The following is a 15,602-nucleotide window of genomic DNA, read 5'->3' as shown; positions in this document are numbered from 1 at the left end:
GCAGGCCCTTGACTCATTCTTTTTGGATTACAGGATAGGAATCACTCAGGCAACAGCCATGTGGAAAGAAACGTGTTACAACACAAGGACTTTTTGGTATTAAAAAGCTACTACACAACGTTTTGTACTTTCAACTACACTACCTAACCAGCAGCCACTGCTGATCAAAATGAATACCATGACAGAATAAGAGTATGAGAAAAAAAACACCGACTACTCAAGCCGAGTTAGAGCATCTTTTTGCGGGTGACAGAGACGTACTTGTACAGTGTATACTGCGGCCGAACTTCCCCCATATCGAGAACCAGAGGCAAGTTGAGCAGGAAGCTCACGCGGCTGTGAGAATTGGCGTCTGGGCGTTCACAGTTTCATCCGCTTTGCTGCCAGCAAGGGTAGAAGGGCTGCCAGCAAGAGTACAAGGCGAACTGGCAGGTGTTTAATCCTCCTCAATCTCACCCTCTTCACTACCAGCGCGGACACTGGGGGAGGGCTTCTCTTCCTTGATAGCTGCCGGAGCTGCAGCGGCAGACTTAGGCTGGGCGGTGGCGGTGGCGGCCGAGGGGGGAGCGGCACGGTCATCCTCAACCTTGATGCGCTTCGCCTGCCGGGGAGACCTTCGGTCGTGGTCGTCTTCTTCGGGGCGCGGGCGTCTAGATGAGGAACTGGGCCGCTCGTCACCGTATGGCAGCTCATCAACGTCGCGCTCAAGTACTCGCCTGCGATAAATACGTTCCCGATCCTCCTCACGTGTGCGGCGCTCACGATCGTAGTGGTTGAAGTCGTCGGCGGGGCGAGAGCGCCGGTCATAGTCGCGATGGTCGCGGTGATCTCTGTCACGGTCTCTATCGCGGTCACGGCCGTGATCCCGGTCGCGATCTCGCTCACGGTCCCGGTCACGATCACGATCCCGATAGTCGCGGGCCCGATCACGATCTCTCTCACGGTCGCGGTCGCGGTCACGTTCACGATCTCGCTCAGAGATGCGATCCCGATCACGGTCCCTGTCACGTTCCCGATCACGCACTGAATCGTGGTGGCCATCGGCAGAACGACGATCGGAAAGTAGAACCTCGGCCGCACTGGTTTTTCTGTAGTTACGCTCGCGGTCGGCCATGGCGTGGCGACGATCGGCCTCATAGGTGTTGTGTTCGGGGCTGCGGCTGCGGCTCCTAGCAGAACGTCCACTTCGGTAGGATCGCTCACCTCTATCACGATGCCCATCTGGGCGTTCCCGACGGCGTTGGCGCTCGTTTTCATTTTCCTCATCCTTCTCCTTGAGGCGACGAATATACTTGTCAAAGGCGCCCCGACGAGCTTCCTCAGAGTTCACAGTCCGGAATGCCTCAGACTGGACAAGCCTGGCCTTCACCTGTTCGTAAGTATCAGTGACGGTGATGGGAGGCTCCAACCGTTTCATGGCTACACGAAGGTCATCGAGAGCGCGGCGCTGCACCTTGTCTTCGTCTGTGCGCTTTGTGCGCTTCTGCTGGACCTGTCATGGACACGTCAGCCCTGTTCATCATGGTCAATTTGCGATGAAAAGAACCTACCCGTTCAAAAATAAGCTCAAGAATTTTGCATTCAATGTTAGCCGTACGAGCATCACCCCTGACGACTGCCTCAAACTCTTCAAAAGTGGTCTTCGGAGTGACTTCGAATCGTTTGTCCTGAATCGACTTGTCAGCTTGCATTTTGTTGGAATCCATATCGGGAGCACTTACACCAATAACGTCAAGCACATCATTGCGAGTGCCCCTGAGAGCGCGCTCTTCCTCCTCAACAACATCCCAAAACAGCTCCATGGCACTAGACCCGGGATTACCGGCGACAGCTCTGTAGCGAGCAGCGTCTGCGATCAGGGGGTGTATCTGGGTCCAGGTGGTGCCGGCAGTGATTTTGCCATCCCTCTTCAGCTCTGTGAGGAGGACTTTGAAGTTATCACGAGCTTTCCGCTCCTGGCGGAATTTCTTGTTCTTCTCTTCCTGCTTTGAGTCGTTGAAGTTACGTTCCAAGGACTTGACATGATTTTGGAAGACGGTCAACACGTCAAACTTGCTGAGTGTCTTGTACTTCTCATCACTTTGAAACAAGGGGGTGTTCTGGATGGTACCTTGTGCTTCAGCCCAGCGAGTGTAGGGCTCCAAACTGAGAGTGGGAAGCAGTTCGATCAGACCATCCATAGCGCTCTTGCGCATTGTGACCTGCTGCTCCTTGTGAGCCCGTTTGAGGTCACTAACGTAGTCCTCGAACAACTGACGGCGCTCGTTCTCGTCGTTAGTCGAGCGGAAGATGGTCTCGCCCTCGATCATGGGCCGGGCTGTCTTCCACCGGGTGTAGTGCTTAATCTCTGGATGGCTCCGGAGCATGGTGGCGAAGTCAGCGCGAAGTTTAGTCAGTCTTTCCTTGGCACGTTCCTTGTCTTGCACAACGACATCGTGGCAATACTTCTCAAAGGCAGCTTTGCGATCCCTCGGATCTTTGATGGCGCGGAACTGGGGATCTTTGACAATGGCGCGGATAGCCTGCTCCCAGGTCCAATCAGGCTGGACTTTACTGCTGCGAAGGAGCTTCACGAACGCCGCCTCTGCCTCTTCGGCGGTGGCATACTCAGGATCGTTGTTGGCGGAGACGAAGGCTTGCGCCTGAATGTTGCTGCCATAGGTGAGTTGTCTGGACTCGCCCATGGGCTCCCTATGGTCGCGATAATCCCGATGATCGCGTTGCTGGTGGTGGTGGTCATACGAACCGCCATGATGACCACTACCTCCTCCAGCCGCACCAAATGAAGCTGATGGGCCTCTGTAAATAAGTCAGTACAATATGTCACAATCAGGACAAGGTAAAAACTTACGTAGGTGTGGTGGCAGCAGAATCACCAGCTCCCAAGGCTCGTTTGTAGACATCGGGCATCTCCCAGGAGCTCTGCTTTGTTTCAGTGTTATACCAATACTTCCGGCCTCCCTCTGCTGTGTACTCCTTCCATGGTTGGTTTGCCAGCGCGCGCTGTGAGTAATATATGTTAGCTTAGTGTATTGCGATCTCTTCAGACTGCCATAGGGCACATACCTCGGCAGGTGTCATCATTTCCTCCGGCTTGGTCCATTGCGTAACCTTGGTCAAGGTATTGTAATAGTATGTACGGCCATCGGGAGTCTTGTGTTCTGTCCAAACTGCGGGCGCCCCCGGCGGCGCAAAATGTCCATTCATTGCGACCGGATCGTGATGCGCTCGCTGGCTTGCTGGTTGCAGATGGATATCGAAGTCGTCGGCGACAGGCAAGTCGTCGTATTACAAAATACGAATAGCGGAGACTGTCAATAGAATTAAGAGGTCATCCCAGGGGGGTATTCGTGATGAAATAACTCTGGCACTCGAGTTGCGAAGAAAACCCGTGGTCAACAACCGAGAAGATTGCAAGCTTGAAGTCGACGCGGGCTGGTAAAATCATAAAAAGCCAAGCACAGGCTTTAACGCACGGTCCTCTTTTACCTCGCGCCACGCTAATACTTGACATCAGATGCCAAGTGCACCCCTGACCGTTGGAGCTGTTGTGAAGCTCCACCAGCTTGGGACTTCAACAATCATGAACAAGCCCGTCTTCACATTTGTCTTTTAAGCTGTTACTGAGCTGACAGAGCACATTACCTCCTGTTATTCAGGAACTAGTAGCCAGAGAAATCGGAACCTTGTTTGTATATCGCCTCGACTCCCACCAGCTCATGCGCCTAGTCACGACCTCGAAACCTCATGATCACCTGAGAAACAGCTCCCTATAATTGCAGAGCCCAACACCCAGTCCAAGAGAAAACGATGGCGGTACCGGATGCCCCAGGGCGCGATGCCAACGATGTTTTCCTCGAAAACGCACACCTAACCTACATTGTACCATTTACTACAAAATTCAACCCTGACGAAGCCCTCCAGCAAGGTGAAGGCTCCTTCGAAAGTAAACTCGCTGGCATTGAGCTACGCGACCAGTTGTTCTTCGGTATGAGGTTCGCGCAACATCTCTTGTTCCCACGCCCATCTTACTCACTTTCACTTCAGATGAAACCGTCGATGTCTACTTAATACTGCGAACACAATGCGCCGACAAACAGACGCTCCGCCTACATTTGCGACGACTCGTCATCACCTTAGATGCCCAGATCGTCAATAGCCATTCGCAAGACCTAAACAGCCCCCCTGCGTCCGAGGTCATATTTAGTGGTGGAGTGGAGGATGTCGAAGACGTTTTCATAGTGCCAGACGAGGTCGAAGATGGAACCAAGTTTGTCTATGCTGTCTGGAAACTGTCAGTGTTCTTGGGTCGTCCCAGGATCCGGCTACAGATGCCGTCGGTTGTCTTTTCAGGGACAGCAGGTCTCAAGCAAGCAGACCCAGAAAACAATCCTGACCAAAGAGATGGCTACATGCTAAGCTGTGTTCCCTCCGGCATGAATATGCTCGATTCCTTTGCCAGCGACCCAATGCTGGGCGGCATCAAGCCCCATCTCTCAGCCCAGAGAGTATCCCGAGTAGCGCCAGCAACCCAATCCAAAGAATCCCTCCGTCGCATCCCGGGCCTTCAAAACCTCAAACTCAAGATCTTTCCCCTCCTCCACTGCCGAGTCCGTTTCTCCCGACCAAACACCTCACCCCCCAGCCCAGCCCTCATCGCCCTCGTCGAAACCGACTTCACCCCCTACTTCGACTGCGAAGCCTCCCTCAACAAAATCTCCCTCGACGTCACCAACGGCACCGCAGAGGACCTCAACAACCAACCCGGGATGCGCCTCCCCCTAAGCTGCGTCGCCCACGACCACCTCACCTTCCTCTACAAGCTCACCCCTTCCTCCCTTGACCTCGCCACCACCAAAGGCCCCATCCGAGACCGAGACCTGGTCATCACAATCGAAATCTCCATCCTCGTCCGCCCAGACTCAGAATCAAACCCTTGCACCCCCAAACTCTCCATGACGTGGACAACACCCCTAGACTTTACCCTCCCCGTCAACCCCGGCTTCGGCCAACCAATGACGCAACCCATCCAGCGGTCCCACCGCCCAAGTCAGCTGTCCATTTCGGGGGGTGTTGACTCCCAACCGTTGGTTTCTCCTTCAGTCATCCGCCCGGACGCGCTTCCTTCTCTCGAAGCGGCAGTTAGATCAGCAACGGAAACCACCCTCCCCGACTTTGGGATTACCCTCACCTTTACCGGGCCGGATAAACCGGTGTATGTAGGCGAGGAGTTTGTCTGGACGGTGTTTGTTGTTAACCGCTCCCGTCCCACGTCGATGATTGCTCCTGCTGGGATGCATTTGTCGTATTCGTCCATGACGGCTTCCATGACGGCATCGTCCCAGGCAAGGAAGTTGATGCTTTTGGTGGTGCCGCACAGGAGGAGGAACGAGGGGGGGGCGTTGGGGAGACCGACGATGAGGGGGAATATGGGTGGGAAGAAGGACAGTGGTATGGCGGATGCGGTGCTGGATGAGAATGTGGTTTATGCGATGCAGAAGGCTGGGGGGGTGGATAATACCGAGGTGGTGTGTCTGTCGGCGGACGTGAGGGTTGGACCGTTGGCGGCGAATGCGTGTAGTGTGGTGGAGTTGAGGTTTTTGGCGTTGAGGGAGGGGGTTGTTGGGGTGGAGGCGGTGAAGGTAGTCGATTTGGGGAGTCAGGAGCATGTGGATGTGAGGGAGTTGCCTTTGGTGGTTGTGAGGAGGAGGGAGTAGAGGGTAGGTAGGGGCTGCTGGGTGGTAAGATAGGTTGTTGAAAATGGGAATGATAATAACAACGAGAGGCTTGCGAGGGAATTAACAATCAAAAGTAGTAATACCATTAGACGCCATGCTTTAACCACTAATATTTTGACATCCCTACCTATTACCCATTCCCTTTTTTGTGCCAACTAATGGGCATCTATATACGTGACTTATACAACACAAAGTTTATGAACTATTTAAGGTATCCTCTTCTGCCGACAATGCTCCCAAGCGAAATACTTCTTTCCCCCAATCCCGAACCTGCTCAGTAAACCCCTGATGCCATGCGAAATTTTGCTTATGCTGTGATGTTGATTGTTTCATGCCAGGTTCATTATATAATGTCATCGTCGTCGTCCCACCCGAGTTGGGCGTATATGCTCGCTGTCTCCTTCGTGAGAACTGTCTGTCCGAGTGTCCCCGGCGGTAGGGCTTCCTTCTCCTTTTGTTTCTGTTGGGCTGGTGCCAACGTGAATAGCTTTGACCGAATAGGGCTGTCATTGATAACCGTGGCCGTTTTATGAAATTTAGGGTTGACCGGTGTCTCAAAGAGCGCCGGTAGCCCGGGCGAGGAGGGGAAGTGGTCTATCGCTTCCTGAGGTATAGATAGGAATTGTGTAGAGGCTCTTTGGCCCTGAGTCGGTGCGGGCGCTGCCTTTCTTGCCATGATGGGAGACGAGGCCAAGATGGGGCCCGGTGTCTCCTGGATTGCCTGCAGGGTGTGGAAGGTGCTGACCGAGGCTGGTTTGCAGGCCGGAGTCGCGCTGATCCTGATCGGTGTTGACGATGGCGGTGGTGCCAATGCATTGGTGAACTTGTGCGGTAATGTCGATGCTGGGATCATGGAGGCGCTTGATGGTGGGATGGCTTCAAAAGATTGAGATGTTTGTCCACGCGCATTGTCGCCCGCAAGGACATCCTTGAAGCGGCCGTTTGCTGGAGTTGCTTTGACAATAGAAGGTGTCCGCGGCTTCTTCACCTTCTTCACCTGGTTGACACCCGCAGAAGCTCTCTTGTCCACTGCGTCAGCAAATTCTTTCACAGCCAGTGCCCGGTTTGGCTTCTTAAGCGCCGAGATGGCATCCTTCAACTCGGCATCTACCTGGGCCTTCTTTCTCGCTCTGAGATCTTCCCCACGTGGGAAGACATTTGTTGGCTTCTCCTTCAAACTCTTGTCTTGGCGGGGGACCATTCCCATGAGCAGGGGCTCACTACCCTCCCGCTTCAGTCCAGGAATTGCCATCGCGCTCGCAGATCGCATAAGGGCGATCGCCTTGGATGGCTCTCTTGAGACACTACGTCTCATACGCTCGTTGGAAAGCGCTCGCTGGAGCGATCGATCGCTGTCCTTCTTCAGGGCGGCAGGCCGCTTCGCTGGCGCACCAGGTTTCGCTTTTGAGACAACAGCTGGCTTCACAAACTCTTTCTTCGGTGGCGACTGAGCCACAGGGCCACCCAACTTTCTGTTGATGGAGTCGCAAAGCTCTGGGAGACGTGCAGCGAAAAAGGGTAGGATGATTTCCACACAAAAGTCCTTCAGGGGGTCAGAGTCGATTCGCTCGGGCCTGGCACCCTCTTTGGGTGCTTGAGACTCAGCCAGCGCTTTGACCTCATCCAGTGTTACCGACTGCCAAATACAAAGGCGATCAGCGTGAACATCCAAAAGTACAGGAAGATTGTGCTTGTTCCGTTTCTTCGCTGTCGGCTCTTGACTTGCTTCGCGAGATGGTGCTCGAGACTCGCCAGGCAGCAGGTAGTCACCAACAGGATCCTTTGGCCGTATCAATGGTTCCAGCGCCAGAATTTCCATGATTAGGATCATCTGCAACTGAGTTTCTCTCCGTCGAAGGCAGGAGACGTGATACCTGGCTTCGGTCTGGGAAACGGTCTTTGCTTCTTCCTCTTCATTCCCAACAGCAATCGGCAGATGTGAAGTCCACCACCTCTTAACGTGGTCCACTTCACTTGGGTACAAGCCATCTTTCCCCATCTTGGGCTTCTTCACCTTCCGTTTCTTGCGCTTTGTCTGGGCGTTGTCCGAGTCCTCAAGGCACGTTTTCATTTTCTCGATGATAGCGGGAATTGTTTCGCGGTACTTCTTGTCCACCAGGATAGTTGTCATGATGAGACTCTTCAAAAACTCTACCAAGTCAGCCATTTCGAGATCGGAGCCTGTAGCGGGGTGGAAGGCGGCTCGAGCCCTGGACAGTGGGCCCTTTGCGAAATATGCCAGCGATCCCTAGGCCAGTGAGCATATTGACAAACGAGTAGGTCGGACACCAAGATTCTTACCTTTGAATGATAGAGAGCTTCTTGATACTGTGTTCTAATGTTGTCCATGATGCCTTCGGCGGTCGGCTTATCCTGCTCCTGCTCCTGCGGCTGGGACTGTGGCTCTGCCTGGCAACCAGTATCTGAGACCGGAAGAGGGGCTGGGGTGCTGTCTCGCGTGCTGGATAGCAAAGCGAGAGAGTCGGCCAAAATCTCCTCTGGTGGCTGAACAATTTGAGTTCCAACTCCTCTGGAGGCCGGTCTAGACCCAACGATTCCTCTTGAAGCAGGCCTAGAGTTGGGCAATGCCGAAATCTGACTGTGAGAGTCCATATCGGTGAGAGTTCCTGATCGTCTGCGAGTGGCGGCCTGGAGTTCTTCGATAGCGAGTTTCCTCCTCTTGTTCTCCTTGTACATTTGTGGTGTTATAAGAGGCGCGCCGGCCGGATCTTCGACTTTGACCTGCTTTGGGCCTTTCAATCTCTCCTTGCAGACCACGGTAGCATCATGACTGACCTCTCCAACATCCACCCATGAGCCCAGTTTGCACAGCACGTATAACCCAGGGCTTTCGCTTTCGACGGCATATACCATTTTGGTGATCTCTGAACGGGCAATGAGGACACTGTGGCCCAGGCGTCCCTCGAGGTCGAGAATCTTAATCTTGGACTCAAAAAGACGGGTGGATGGAAGTTCTCCGTGTGGCTTGACGAGGTCGAGGGCGGACAGCGGTAGGCTCTCGCGGGGAAGCATCATGAGAGGGTGGAGCATACACGGTCTTGATGTAAGGCTAGACGGATGGGGCTGTACAAAGGTTAGCTACCGTCAAACATGAGCGATTGAGACTGGTTATAAAAGAAAGACAATACCTTCAAAACAATTGGAGCTTTTAGTAAACTGTCAGTGCTCAGTCCTGGTGTCGAGACATCTCGCTTCCGTTTTCTTGAACCAAAGACATCTTGATCGTGGATGCTCTGGCGACGACCTGGCTGGTTGAGCTCGGCATCGCGGGCCGGTGTGAGTATGCCACCACTAGCTGAAGCCCGGCTCGCAGGCCGTGACAAAGGGAGGGGTAGCAGTGAGATCGAGGTGGAAATGGAGTCTGAACGAGAGTGCGACAGTGACGCGCCGCCAGAACTCGGCCTCACTGCGGAGGACATATTGATAAAAACGGGAATGAGTCGGTTAGCGGTACATGTTGAGAATATAGAAACCTGGTGAACTGTGAACGGTGGTAACCAATGTTAGGACGCAGGTGTTGTGAGGCTCATGTGTAAGTCTCTCGAATCTCGAATTCCAAAAATGTTCATTGGCAGATGCTTGTCCCGCCCTGGCTCTGGCGTCACGCGTTGTGATCCATGCTCAACCCAGCGCGACAGACGCGTTCCCGTCAGCCAACGGCATAGAACCTCTGTCCCCCGCACAAGCCATCCTGTCTTCACTTAACCTGAACCCTGAGGCGGGAGAAACGAAACATCTTTAAATCCACATTCCCATCTCGAGACTGCTGATCTTTGGGAGAATCTGTTTCACATGGGCTAGTGGAGAGCATGTGTGTACTAGCGTATTCTCTTCATATATAATCATCCCTTTCCTGAAACAGCGCTGTGTAACTTGCACCCAGCGTTGGAGATGCTTGGCAGATGTTGCACTACCAAGCCGATCCCGATGAGCCTACTCAAGCTTCGATCAGCACGAACCACCATGTTTTTATTGAGCCGCTGATAACAAATTCTCCTCGTGTGCCAGTTGCTTAAACTGTTCGACTTTGGCCAATGAGACCTTGGATGCACTGTCAGGGGAGCTCCTTGCAAAGCTTCCTTAACCTTTCTTGGCCGCCTTTCTGCTCGCCATCTTTTGCCACGGGCCCGCTTTTGTTGCCGTTAGTGTAACGTCCATCACCAGCTCGTCTTGACGGCAGACGGCTCTTTCCATTGAATATCCCAGCCATAAATCAGACGACATTTGGGCCAATTGCTCACATACCGCCGACTAATCCCTCCCCCCTTCTCCCTCTGTGCGCCGATGGCCAGGACGAATTGCCGCCTCAATAGCTTGGTTTCCGCCAGCAGTGGGCATACGATCGATTGATCACTGTACCTACCTCGCTCGATCATCGTACCTGGGCCTCGAATTCACCAACAGCAACCTGCCATCGCAATGGCCAGCGAAACATCACCCCGTACCGTCCGCTTCTCGCAGACCGAAGACGACCAGTTTGTGCGGCCCGAGAGGTTCAATGGCCGTGCGATAGCGGTGCCATCTGACTCGGAGCTTGCGGTATCATCGGGAGATCTGCATTTGCTTACAGATCGCCATTTGCTAGAACAGCATGACGAACTTGGCTCTCTGGCTCGCTATGCCGACGCTCCAGTCCACTCCGGCATCATGCAGCCACATCCTTCCACGGGCCTCGCGAACGGCGCGGCCAGTCGCCAACGTGGCACGGCCGACTCGGCTCACTATGGGAATGGCGCTACGCCACGACCTCAACGCCCCACGGGACCTGCTAGAACACCTTCGAATACCTACCAGCCATATACCGCGCGAAGGCCACAACAGCCCCCACCCTCGTCCTACATAGGAGCTACTCCAACTCACCCCCGAGACGGATCGCGACCACGACCGTTGGCAGGAAGCTCGACGTTCCGAGCCCAGGAGCGAGAGTACGTCCGAAGGTTACGCCAGCAAGACCACGGTAACAGCGACTACTTCGACGCTTACGGCTCTGGCGAGCAGTACGATTCAGATTCCGAGGGCGAAACCCCATCTTCAGAGGGTCCATTCGACAGCTACGAAGATGCGCACATCATGTTTGTCAACAGCGAAGAGAGTCAGATCACAGAAGAGGACCTAAGGGATCCCCAGAATCGGGAGCGGTTAGAATGGCACGGCATGCTCGAGGCGGTACTGACTGGCGATGTTGTCCGCCAGGAGAAGAAGCGTCTTATCGGTTCGGCGGATGAGGAAGCAGGGAGAAGCGCTCACAAGGCTGAGCTATGGTTGGCCATCCGTGCAAAAATATGCGACAGACACTTGCCGGTTCAAAAGAGGATGACCGAGGAGGCTCAGGCGGGCTTGGACCGCTTGGTCAATGAGGTCATCAATTTCTCCATTGCTGGGCAGAGTGAGGCCGGAAAACCTCCCATCGGCCAGGTCCGCGACGCCATCGCCAAGATTGACAAGATCGAGAGTCTTTATCCCTCCAGCACGGCCCTCGTTGCGGCGCTTAAGCCCGGGGCCTATGAGGCGTACGAGGAGACATGTGAATCTGTTATATCTTGGTACAACGTCAACGAAATGATCAACACGGAATTGTCAATCTTGAAGAGATGGGTTGGCAATGAAGCCCTCGATTTCCACAAGCCAGGTGGCGGAAACGGTCTGGGCGATGATACCTCGTTCATGGACCGTCTCTTGAAGGAAGAGGGCCTCAAGTCGCTTCATGAGGACAATGGTGCTGATGGCAAAAATCTCAGGAGGAGGAGCATGCTGGACGGAATCTCGCGAGTTATCGAAAAGGCGAAGCGCACCCTGATCGACAAGGCCCAGGGCTTTCAAAAGCGCCATCTCCCCCCTTATATCGAGGAGCTGCTCACCTTGATCAGCTTTCCGTCAAGACTTATTGAGGAAATCATCAAGGTGCGGCTAGCTTATGCCAAAAAGATGAAGGACTCGGCACAGCAGAACCCTCTGATGCAAGACCAGATGATCTCACAATTCCAAATCATCTTGAAACTTGCCATCAAAATCAGGTCCGAGTACATGATGATCTCAGCACCAGAACCTTGGTGGGATTTACCCCCTTGCATCGACGAAGATTTTGACAGGGTCATTTTGGATGCGCTCAAATACTACTTCAAGATGCTGAACTGGAAGCTCAGCGGGAACAAGAACACCTTCAAGGAGGCAGAATTGCTGTTTCAGGAGTGGGAGTTTGGAAACGAAATTGGCAGTCATCTCACGCGCGGAGATATTGAGGCTGCTGAACAGTTCAGTTCACTGACCTTCAAGGCCTTCAACCGACTTCACCAGACCTTTGAGAAAGAACTGCAGAGGAAACCCAAAGAGAGTGTGACCGAGATGACGAAGCGGTACAAGCAAACTCTGGACTCCGTTCGTGTGCGTCAGAGAATGCTGCAGCGCTTCTCCAGGATGCTCAGCGAGAATTACGAAAATGCCTGTGATTTCACCATTGCCTGGGGCCCAGAAAAGCTCCAAGACCTCTATGATCGGCTGATGGACACGCACCACTTCCAAGTTTACACGGGCAGCCCCGAACACAAAGGCATCCACATCATCGCATCGCCTTCGTTAGCAAACCGCCCGGACGTGATCCAGCGTCTTATGGGCACCTTCTCCTACGATGTCATCGCAGAAGACCCCGCAGAACCCTACCTCCTGATCATCAAGGCTGAAAACGCACCTAACTGGTTCGGCTCCAAGCTTAGCTTGTCAGTGCGGGAAGAACCACTCGATATCAAGTTGGGCCACATGAGACTCATTGCGGGTGGTTCACAACATGTCTTGGTGAACGCAAGAAAGGCGTTTTTGGAGACGATTGATATGCACATTGACATTGTGGTCGAACAGAGGTCAACTTTGCACAAGGTGAACCTTCGCCTCATGGAGATCCGCAAAGTTGCTTTCAAGCTGTCAAATGCCTTCATGGACAGTGTGGAGACAATTCGACGGCAGACCAAGGGTCTGAACTGTCAGGAGCTCATACAGACCTGCTTCATATTCGCTACTGAGTTCGGTCAGCGCTCCTTGCTGTACATGGACAACAACCGGAGGACGATGAACAACATGAAGCTTACCAAGCTGGCGCTGGACTGGGTTAGCTTTATCTGTGATGACTGCGTTCCCTCTGATCGCAAGACGTTCCGCTGGACTGTACAGGCGCTTGAGTTTGCCATGGTCATGACCAGAGGCAAGCACATGCTAGCGCTTGGCGACGATGAATATGTCAAGTTACGGACCAAGGTTGCTGGGTGCATGGCTCTGTTGATTTCGCATTTCGATATCATGGGCGCCAGGTCAAACGTTGCGGCCCAGGCTGAGAAACAGCGCATGGAGACGCTTATCAGCCAGATGAAGCGACTGAACAAGGGCCAGATTATGGATGACGAAATGGCCGCGAGCTGTGTAACAGAGCGCCGCCTTGAGGAGCTGGTCAAGGTTGACGATATTCGAAAGCAAATCCTTGTAGAACGGTCAGCAATGGGCCGAGTCTTGGAGGTGTCAAACGAGGTCGACCGCTCGCTCGCCTGGCTCTCATCAACAGCCAACAACTTTACCATCCGCTGGCAACAAGGGCAGTTTGTCGGCGGTGGCACGTTTGGCAATGTCTACGCTGCCATGAACCTTGACACAGGCCAGCTTATGGCGGTGAAGGAGATTCGCCTGCAAGACCCCAAGCTTATTCCCAACGTTGCTCATACGATTAGGGACGAAATGCGCGTTTTGGAATCTGTGGATCACCCCAACGTTGTATCGTACTTTGGTATTGAGGTACACCGCGATCGTGTCTACATGTTTATGGAGTTTTGCTCAGGTGGCTCGCTTGCCAACTTGCTGGAGCACGGGCGTATCGAGGATGAGCAAGTCATCATGGTGTATGCTCTGCAGCTTCTCGAGGGTTTGGCGTACTTGCATGAGTTGAGGATCGCCCACCGTGATATCAAGCCAGAGAGTAAGTCTAGCAGACCATCTGACATGTTCAAAGGCACTAACAAACGCCACAGACATCCTCCTTGACCACAATGGCATCATCAAATACGTCGATTTCGGCGCCGCCAAACTGATCGCTCGCCAGGGCCGAACACTCGTGCAAGACATCACCAGCACGAAGCCCAACAAGTCCATGACTGGAACGCCCATGTACATGTCTCCCGAGGTGATCAAGGGCGAGAACCCGGGCCACTTTGGTGCCGTTGACATTTGGTCCCTCGGCTGCGTCATCCTCGAGATGGCGACTGGGAGACGCCCCTGGGCCAATCTCGACAACGAGTGGGCCATCATGTACAACATCGCCCAGGGAAACCCGCCGCAACTCCCGACGTCGGACCAGCTCAGCCCGCAAGGGATTGACTTTTTGAGGAGGTGCTTCGTGCGCGACTCGAAGAAGAGGGCGACAGCGATTGAGCTGCTGCAGCACGAGTGGATCATGACGATTAGGAACCGGGTCGTGGAGCCCTCGACGCCTAGTAGCGATGCGAGCAGCACACAGAACACGCCAACTACTGCGTCTGCTTCCACGAAGGGGAGTGCCGGGCCGGATGGGTTTTACTGAGTTGGGTGGGTGATGCTTAATGGCCCCATTGTTTTCTTTTTGTATGGGGTGTTATGGTACTTATTTACTCAGCACTACATGACCAAAGACTGGCAAACCATGTTTGCTTTTGAAAGATGTTTGTTGTACACATTGAGCGAAACCACGAAACGAAAACGAAATGGATACCCCTTGGGTTTTTTTTTTTTTTTTGGGATCTCATTCTTCTCTCCTATTTTTTTTAAAAAAAAAATTTGGTGTGTGGGTGTGTGTGGGTGTGTGTGTGTATGTATGCCTGAAGGGGGCAACAAAGAGAGGGATGATGGAGGGTATTTCTACATTTTTGGCATGTTGCTCTTTTCATCAGAGGGAGTGGAATTGATAGGGTGGTCAATATTGGTCAGATAGGTGCTACAAGGCAAAAATTTCTGAACTGGTATATGAAGTGTGCCAATTTCCTCATGCTACCTACTGACCTCTGGATCTTGTTATGATATGGTTCATCGGCTTTTCCACCTTTGGCTTTTGTAAAGGGCTGCATGCAGGCCTTTTTCGTCTATCGCCACCCACGACGTGCAATGGAAGTTTATTGATGTAACAGGTGGGCTTGTTGTTAGCCAACTGCTCCAACTTTGAGGTTATGTAATGAATAATATTGGAATCTGTTTGATGCTGCCCACCTCTCTATACTTGCTCAACAATATCCTGGGGCTGTAATACCGCCCTCAAAGGAATGGCAACAACCCACACTGATCGTTACCTCTAAATTTATTGCCGTCTGTTTTGGGCTAATCAAAAGCGAACTTGGCAGTTGTTGGTGATGAATGAGTACCAGCAAGTACCTAACCAACAGGCTCAGAGAGATAAGCCATTGCCTAGGATCTCAGCCACGTACATAAGGTAAGGCAGGTACGCATTAAGCAGTAGGATCGATCTCCTCGCAGTGTGATGCATCGATCTCAAATCGCCAACTAAAGTTAGGTATGTTATGCATGTCTAGATCTAACAATCCCACCACTCTATCTACCTAACCTGGCGGTAGTTAGTCAGCGCTTAAAGGCGAGGGGTTTAGTTCATAACTCCGATCCAAAGAGCAAAGTCTCTCCTCCTCTCCACAACATTTAAAACCAAAAGGCCCTTGCTTCACAGCATACGGCCACCAACACCTACCAAACACGTCATGGCAATAAAGAATCAACATTTACCCGGCGGCTATGCGCATACTACCAAACTCCCAAGGGTCTTCCTTTCCCCAAGTGTAACCAACCACCAAACCAAAAAACTCCCACAACCCACAAACACAACCGGAC

General features: G+C 53.0%; 4 protein-coding genes across 4 annotated transcripts; 2 read left to right on the top strand and 2 right to left on the bottom strand.

The window, feature by feature from the left end:
* Window positions 1-85: 85 nt before the first annotated feature.
* Window positions 86-3,425, bottom strand: PRP40 (U1 snRNP protein). Its single transcript, XM_062907800.1, has 4 exons — window positions 3,067-3,425; window positions 2,852-3,003; window positions 1,551-2,799; window positions 86-1,492 (listed from the first exon to the last, which is right to left on the bottom strand). The coding sequence occupies exons 1-4, from the start codon at window positions 3,205-3,207 to the stop codon at window positions 437-439; spliced, it is 2,598 nt and encodes an 865-aa protein (XP_062770776.1). The 5' UTR covers window positions 3,208-3,425; the 3' UTR covers window positions 86-436.
* Window positions 3,426-3,544: 119 nt separating this feature from the next.
* Window positions 3,545-5,717, top strand: QC763_112100 (uncharacterized protein; the record flags this gene model as incomplete). The annotated part of the gene is made up of 2 exons (XM_062907799.1): window positions 3,545-3,988; window positions 4,048-5,717. The coding sequence occupies exons 1-2, from the start codon at window positions 3,811-3,813 to the stop codon at window positions 5,715-5,717; spliced, it is 1,848 nt and encodes a 615-aa protein (XP_062770775.1). The 5' UTR covers window positions 3,545-3,810.
* A 22-nt stretch (window positions 5,718-5,739) lies between these two features.
* Window positions 5,740-9,583, bottom strand: QC763_112090 (uncharacterized protein). The gene is made up of 3 exons (XM_062907798.1): window positions 8,888-9,583; window positions 8,040-8,822; window positions 5,740-7,986 (listed from the first exon to the last, which is right to left on the bottom strand). The coding sequence occupies exons 1-3, from the start codon at window positions 9,176-9,178 to the stop codon at window positions 6,082-6,084; spliced, it is 2,979 nt and encodes a 992-aa protein (XP_062770774.1). The 5' UTR covers window positions 9,179-9,583; the 3' UTR covers window positions 5,740-6,081.
* A 595-nt stretch (window positions 9,584-10,178) lies between these two features.
* SSK2 (Suppressor of Sensor Kinase (SLN1)) lies at window positions 10,179-14,313 on the top strand (the record flags this gene model as incomplete). The annotated part of the gene is made up of 2 exons (XM_062907797.1): window positions 10,179-13,713; window positions 13,766-14,313. 2 exons carry the CDS (start codon window positions 10,179-10,181, stop codon window positions 14,311-14,313), a joined length of 4,083 nt encoding a protein of 1,360 aa, XP_062770773.1.
* Window positions 14,314-15,602: the final 1,289 nt, after the last annotated feature.

This window comes from Podospora pseudopauciseta, chromosome 1 (assembly GCF_035222475.1).
Source record: "Podospora pseudopauciseta strain CBS 411.78 chromosome 1, whole genome shotgun sequence".
Lineage (NCBI taxonomy): Eukaryota > Fungi > Ascomycota > Sordariomycetes > Sordariales > Podosporaceae > Podospora > Podospora pseudopauciseta.
This window is presented reverse-complemented; position numbering and strand designations above follow the sequence as displayed.

Bases quoted from the DNA above. Each gene is read 5' to 3' on its own strand.
- PRP40 (XM_062907800.1), bottom strand. From the start codon at position 3,207: ATGAATGGACATTTTGCGCCGCCGGGGGCGCCCGCAGTTTGGACAGAA. The intron at 3,004-3,066 runs GTATGTGCCCTA...TATTACTCACAG, and splicing joins AAATGATGACACCTGCCGAG to CGCGCGCTGGCAAACCAACC. The intron at 2,800-2,851 runs GTAAGTTTTTAC...ACTTATTTACAG, and splicing joins TCTGCTGCCACCACACCTAC to AGGCCCATCAGCTTCATTTG.
- QC763_112090 (XM_062907798.1), bottom strand. From the start codon at position 9,178: ATGTCCTCCGCAGTGAGGCCGAGTTCTGGCGGCGCGTCACTGTCGCAC. The intron at 8,823-8,887 runs GTATTGTCTTTC...ACCTTTGTACAG, and splicing joins AAGCTCCAATTGTTTTGAAG to CCCCATCCGTCTAGCCTTAC. The intron at 7,987-8,039 runs GTAAGAATCTTG...TCACTGGCCTAG, and splicing joins AAGCTCTCTATCATTCAAAG to GGATCGCTGGCATATTTCGC.